The sequence below is a fragment of the Momordica charantia genome (genome assembly GCF_013281855.1).
Source record: "Momordica charantia cultivar OHB3-1 chromosome 10 unlocalized genomic scaffold, Mcharantia_2.0 BLBB01000010.1, whole genome shotgun sequence".
In the NCBI taxonomy this organism is placed as follows: Eukaryota; Viridiplantae; Streptophyta; class Magnoliopsida; order Cucurbitales; family Cucurbitaceae; genus Momordica; species Momordica charantia.
The window spans coordinates 20,401,063-20,408,377 of record NW_028275158.1 but is presented as its reverse complement, the minus strand read 5'-3'; the positions used below and the strand labels follow the sequence as shown (position 1 = coordinate 20,408,377).

Here is a 7,315-nt window from a genome sequence, read left to right as displayed (position 1 = left end):
TAATTTGTGGGCATTTTCATTTCCTTCCCGCAATCTACACCCATTTCCCACTTCTGCAACTTCCTACCACTGTCTCTGCCCCCATCAATCTCTCGAAAACTGGGACTAAACCGATAGAGCCACCGAAAATCTTCAAAACCCAGTTCAATTTCAATCCATGGCTGAACATCCTGATGATTTACACGAACTTCTTGACAGTATGCCTTCAAAAACTCCTCTAATCCGTAGTTGGGTTTCGTTTTTTTCCGTTGTTCTTTTCGTTTTTTACGAATTCTGTTCGAATTGTTTCAGGTGCTTTGGACGATTTTCAGAAATTCGACCTCAATCATTCCGTTTCGAGGTTTTTCAATCAATCTCTGGTAGAACCCTTTTGTTTCTTGTAACGTATTTCGTCAGTTTGTTGATGTTCTTAGTTCTGTGTTCTTGTAGAAGTGGAGATGGGGCGGAGAGTAGAGCGGCTCCCCCTTCTGGGGTTCAAGGTTTAGGGATGGGATTGCCTGACTTGAGGAGCAAGAAAAAGGGGAAGCAGAAGGTTTCGAAGGAATCGCATGTCTCCGAGTCTCTGGATAAACTCAGAGAGCAGACTAGAGAGGCCGTCAAGGGACTTGAATCGGTGACTGCTCCTAAACCTGGTGGTGACGATTTTGGTAAAGATGCTATGATGGAAGATTGGGTGAAGCAGTTCGAGGAGATGACTGGCACTCAGGTACACTGTTAAAATGTTAATTTGCCTCTAACTTACATACTTTTCCTAGTTTTGAATCTTTTGAACAATGTTTTATAATCTTAGAGTGATTGGATTCTGAGTGAGGGTGAGTTTGATACTTGGAAGAGTGAAAAGTACTTTAGCTTATTGCTTATAAAAGTACTTTTAAGATTTTTGTGTTGTTTGGTCCATAGTTAAATGTGTTTCTTCTAAAAATGATTACAAAAGAAGCGCTTCTGACTCACTGTAAGGGATAAAGATGCTAGGAGTTTCATAATTCCAATTGGTTCATTAACTTATATCACATTCACATAACTTGTTGATGTAAGCCCCATTTGCCCTCTTTGTAAGGTTGGGCATTTGGCCCCGAATCCCCTCGAAATCTTAATTCATTTCATTGTCAATTAACTCATGTCATCTCACTCGATTGCTTTTGCAACATTTCTGAGAATACAGATAATACGATGGTTACAATTTGGTTGCTTATTCTTGGCATTTCCTTCATAGAGTCATGAAGTCTGTTGCTGAATGTTTTCTTCCTCATTTTTCAGAAGCCAAATATCTTCCCTAGTTCCCTTTTGATTGAAACAGTCAAGTGTCAATATGTTTTTTGGTTATCCTTGATCATATCTTGTTGTAGGTCCTCAACTATCGAAGATTTTGCCTTCAGACATTTTGCATTCTGAGATGTGTAGTGCAGTTACACGGAGATTTTCACTTATATTAGAGGAATGTCAATTTTTACATAATAAGTTTTCTGTAGTCGGTCACTGCTATGATGCTTTATTAATACACTGCTGTGAGAGATGACTTTGTACCCCATCGGTGAGTGCATTAAATGGATATTAGGTGCTCTGAAATACTGGAGAATGGTCTAGGTGCACATATCTCTCAAGTTTAACTTTTTATGTAAAATAGTTAGTTGTATTATTGATTTCCCAACCATCTTTCTTGCATCCTTCATCATTTATATATATTTTTGTGATCTATGCATTATTTATTTATTTATTTTGTTAATGGTGTGAATAATGACCTCTTTTATCTTTGTTTGATGCATGAAAAACTATTCTTAAAATTGAGATTGATGGCTATTTTGTATGGGTAGTATTTGATGATTTCAACTAGACCAGTTTGGACATTGAAGAAATAGCTTTATTTCAAATTGGAGGTTAAACCACTGAGGGGAACTGGGAAGCAAGTAGAAACCCCTATTCTGCAAGTAAGAAGTGAATAGGAAAAGGCTTAGGGCTTTCTTCAATCAATTTTTTTTTTCTGGTAGTCTTAGTCCTGAGCTCCATTTCAGGGTTCTGCATTGAAATCTAAAACCCTTTCTGTTATCCTTTTTTTAGAATTAAAGTAATGTTAAGATGTTTGATTATTCGTTCTGTAGGATTGTAGAGAGAATGTTATAATGAGTTGGTTGTGGCTTTAAAACTTTTCCCCTTTATTAATAACGCTTAGCACATAGCTCATAGCTCAGTGGAAACTTTCATGGGAAATGCCCACACTGTCTAATTCTTACTAGAGTCTTTTTTATTCTCAGGGTATTGGGATAGCCCTTTATTAATAACGCTTAGCGCATAGCTCATATCTAAGTAGGAATTTTTTTGGGGAATGTCCACACCATCTAATTCTTACTAAGAGTCTTTTTGATACTCGAGGTATTGGGATCTCACTCCTTGCACTTTTCCCTTGGATTCATAACGCCTGGTGTATAGCTCATAGCCAAGTGGAAATTTCATGGGGAATGTTCACACTATCTAATTCTTACTAGTATTTTTGATACTTGTGCTATCAGTATCTCACCGCTTGAACTTTATGCTCCTTGCTCACTCCCATTAATTCTTTAAGGAGGCTTCACCCACCTCAAATACAAAGTTAGGTTGAGGAGACAACATAGGTTTTAGTTTACCCTATGATGACCACCTACCTTAGGAATTAGTAATTTCTATGTGTTTCCCGGCACCAAATGTTGTAGGGTCAAGTGGTTGTCCTGTGAGATTAGTCGAGGTGTGCATCAGCTGGCCCAGACACTCACGGATATTAAAAAAGAAAAACATAGGTTTTAGTTTTCAAGTTGGGGTCAACATCTCAAGCCCTTTGTCATTAGGGCATTCCTTTGGGGTAATTTTTGGTGGAGTTTTGATAATTATTTTTTCTATGCTAATCTGAACAATAAGTTTATTTTGGCCATTTTTTCATGTTGGTTGAAATAGTGAGTATATTTTCTCATTTTCTGTTACTAGTTTTTTTCTGTGTTACTTTGTGTTTTCTTCAATCAAATTCTTACCATGAACTTTAACATGCACTGTTTCTTCAACTATAGGATATGGGATCCCTTGTTGAGACCATGATGCAACAACTTCTCTCCAAGGAGATCCTCCATGAACCAATGAAGGAAATAGGAGAAAGATATCCTAAGTGGTTGGAGGAGCATAAAGCGAGTTTGAGCAAGGAAGAATACGAACGCTATTCTCACCAATATGAACTGATAAAAGATCTCAACGTTGTGTACGAAAATGAACCCAATAACTTCAGTAAAATTGTTGAGCTCATGCAGAAAATGCAAGAATGTGGTCAGCCACCAAATGATATTGTGCAAGAGCTTGCACCCGATGTCGATTTCGCTAATCTTGCACAACTGTGAGTATACTCTACCCGCGATCGTCAACTACTTACCGTCCTTCGTATGTCTCATTTATCTTGTAGTGTTTCTTATAAACATATCGCAACTTTGTCTATTCTTTGTAACTATACCCACTAGTCAATAGCCATTTTGTTTTCGGTTTCTGTTTTTGAAAATCGAGTTTATTAGCACTCCTTCTACCTACTGAGTTTCTTTGTTTTGTTATCTACTTTTTCAAACCCGTTCTCAAAATCTAGAGCCAAAATTTGAAAACCAAAATATTTGGACTATTTTGAATTAGATTAGCTGAATCTAATCTCTCTGTGTGTGCATGCAGATCTCCAGAGATGTTAGAGTCTCAGACAAATTGTTGTATAATGTGAGGTAAAGTGCTTTTGGATGCTCTGATTTGTGCTGCTTCTTTCCATTTTATTCTCAAATTTGCTTAGAAATATTATGGTCTCTAAGAAATTACTTTGTCCAATAATCATTGTGTTCAATTTCAATGTTCAGTTGTAGTTTAGTGTTATAATCCTTTTATCATCAATAGGGAGATGGATCAATCTTAGATTCTGGGATAGTATCTGAAGTGGTCTCTACCAAATAAAAAACAGATTCTACATATTACTGCATTTCTTTTTGGAAAAAATAGTAATAATAAAAGAAAATGAGATATGAATGAGGGTTTTTTTTTTTTATTTGATTCCAAAATTTTATCTGTATTCCATTTTGGTTCTTAAACTTCTGCACGTGGTAATATTATTCTGGTTTAGCAAAAAATTGTTATAGGAATTTTCTTTTTATTTACATGATAATTACATATATGGACTGGTGTGTAAAATCATATGTAATTGATGGGTTTGTGTTGTTGTTAAATGATGTGTTATGGGAAATAAGTTCACTCTCATTTTGCAACATTAAGGTTATTTGTTTGAACAAATTTTGTTTCAAGATGAGCCTAGTTCTTATGGTCGTGCCACAAATATTAAGATCGAGGTTAGAGAATCCTTTTTTGAATGGATAATACTTTCTGATTATCCGGGCAGTTGGAAGTTCACTACTAAGGTCCTATTTATTTACTAAGAATCGAGATGAAATCAATCTAACATGATAATGTTATTTCTTTGCTGTTGTTTATTAGAAATTTTTTGGCTTTCGAATGTTTTAATTTTTCAAATGAATACACCACAGAATGCAACGAAAGCATGTTGTTTTTTATGATTTATTTTAAATGACTCTTAAAGAAAGTTAACTATGAACAAGGATATTATAATTATTTTTTTTATAACAAAATTAGTATTATTGTTTAAGAAAGAAATAAGACAAATTAGTAAATTTAAATGATAAACTTCTAAATATATTTGATATTTGTAAGAATTATCTAAAATGAAATTTTAATAAATAAACAAATGAGGGACATAGTTTAATAAATATAGGGCTTATTTGATAATGTTTTCATTTATTCTTCTCATTTTCACTTTGCACGTGTTTTTAGTTTTATTTTAGCTTATTGAAAATAAAGTTTAATAAATTTAATTAAATGTCATTATAAACTATCTAAATAAAATTAGTTATATCATTATCAGTGAAGTGGGTGAATATATATTTTAAATTTGTATCCTCGTTGGTTGAGATGATGTGTGTTAGAAAAAGTGTAGGGTGTAAGTCAATAGTATGAAGAAAAAAAAAAGAAAAAAAATACATAAAAGTATAATATAAATAAATAAATAAATAAAACATGATGTGTTAGGCTATTGTGCTATGCTCTTCATAGTTGGAGTGGAGGGAAGTTCTATCACTATTAAAATTCTAAAAATTTTAATTTTCATTATTAATTAATTATAATATTAAGAATAATAGTATCGGTGTGGTAAGAGTCAGCCAAACTTTTGAGATTCCAAAATTTTGTATATTAATAGATTAAATATAATTAACGGGTTACGTCTATGGAATTCATTTATTTAAATTAGGATAAAACCTTTCATATTACATTTTATGTGTTAAGTTAAATTATTATAATTGGATAGTTTTTAGTAATTAATTGTGAGTACATGCTTTTTAAATTAAAATTTTTATTGAGAAACAAAATTGTCTAAAAAACATTGGTTTTTTCCAAACTATTTTCCATAGTTATGAATTTTAAAATTATTTTAAAAAATGACAAAACTTTCTTATATTCAAAACTAAGACTTTCTTATTTTCCACAGTTATGAATTTGAGGGTTGGCTCATAAATATTAGGACGAGAAATAAAGTAAAACAAAAAGTAAAGTAAAATAGTTACGAATTGATAAATGACTTTACAAAAGCAAAATAAAGATAGATCTGCATTATCTTCAAGCATCTTCCGACTCTTCATTGGGAAAGTAGTTTGATGACGTCTCCCAACTTCCACTCATTCGCAAGGTCGCCACTCAAGGGTTTATAAACAGTAACTCCTCTGAGATTAGGGATGAAGAACTACGGATTTAGAAAACGGCTATCCATCGCTTGAAGTTGCCACCTTGCATCCCACCGCAAAAGCATCTCTTCGGAGTTTCAATAGATTTTCCTTGACAATTTGTATAAGCAAATGTTGTGACTCTCTGTGATAAAAACTGCAAAATTCTATGGTCTTGATCAATTACCGTCTTGAATGAAGCTATTTCAGTCATGTTATGGCAAAAAGCATATTACTATTCTGGTTATCCCATTCTCTCCTCCTTTTTCTCTTATGCTTTCAAAGTTTCTTTCTAAGCTTTTTTCGCTCTTACTGAAAAAGCTCTAACTCCCACTTCATCAAGCAAGAAACTCATGGAAGAACTCCAAAACAATGGAGAAATCATCAATCATGGTGTTACAAGCAAAGATATAGCAAGGGTTGAAGAAGCCCTTGCTCTCTGGTCTATTTCTCATGTTCCTAAAATGGAAGTATATCATATTAACACCTTTAATTTCGGTCAAAAGAATGTTATTGAAATTGTGGGGAAGAATCTCCCTATCATGAATTTACAACCCTAAATTTGCTCACTCGAAAGACAATTTAAGAGCATCGAGCAAAATTCAGATATCTTCATTTTGGGTACATTCAGGTTGTTGTCAATCCTTTATTTAAAAGAGGTTTAAACAATCCTGTTTACATAGCCCTAAGAGACAAGAGACATATGGAATTTTTCGATTCTCTTCTAGGTATCGTTCAATCAAACCTTGAAAAAGGACCAGTTCACTTCGGGTGCAGACCAAGATATAACATCGCACTTGATGATTTTCATATCTTAAAATCTCTCACTCTAGATATTAAATCTAAAGGTTTAAATCTAGAAGAAGGAGCCATACCTTACTCTATTATATTTAGTGTATACTACAAGTTACTTCATACCAATTTAGACCCAAGAGCCTTTGACGTCTCCCCTCAAGGACAAACTATGCTCATGGAAGTTAACCTCTAGAGATCCTTGGTTACCGTTCCAAAGCTTTTCCAATGGGAGCAAATTACTAAAAATCTAGTATGGAATTTAGAAGGTGCAACGAAGACTTTTAAAAGACAACCAACTGTAGTCAGAATCAGAGAACATCTTGATGGATCAGTCAATGTTTACTTCGAAGAAGAAGAACCACAGTCAAAGGTGAGAGAGTTCATACAAAGCAGACCAAGCACGTCTGCATCCAGACCTCTGAATCCAAAATAACAGTTAGACAAATCTGCTTAATTTAGGTGAAAATGAGTGGATTTTGGAAAACCAATCCCTAATATTCATTATGAAAGATTTGAAGGATATTTATCCCCTACTCAAACATATATGGATACCCGAACCAATAGAGAATTTCATATCAACGTCATAACGCAGGACTTCCAATATAATTGAGAGATTCTCAAGCGAGATATTTATACCCCATAAAACAAAAGGGTTAGATACACCTTCTTTACATTCGGGAAAGAAGCTCAACAGAGCTTTAGAGACCAATGGATTAAAGAAATGAAACGTCTAAAGATTAACCTACCGT

General features: G+C 33.8%; 1 protein-coding gene across 1 annotated transcript; it reads left to right on the top strand.

Annotated features, from left to right (window-relative positions):
* LOC111021404 (peroxisome biogenesis protein 19-2) lies at positions 1-3,954 on the top strand. Its single transcript, XM_022298359.2, has 5 exons — positions 1-197; positions 292-340; positions 430-706; positions 3,033-3,349; positions 3,670-3,954. The coding sequence occupies exons 1-5, from the start codon at positions 158-160 to the stop codon at positions 3,713-3,715; spliced, it is 729 nt and encodes a 242-aa protein (XP_022154051.1). The 5' UTR covers positions 1-157; the 3' UTR covers positions 3,716-3,954.
* The last annotated feature ends 3,361 nt before the right edge of the window (positions 3,955-7,315 follow it).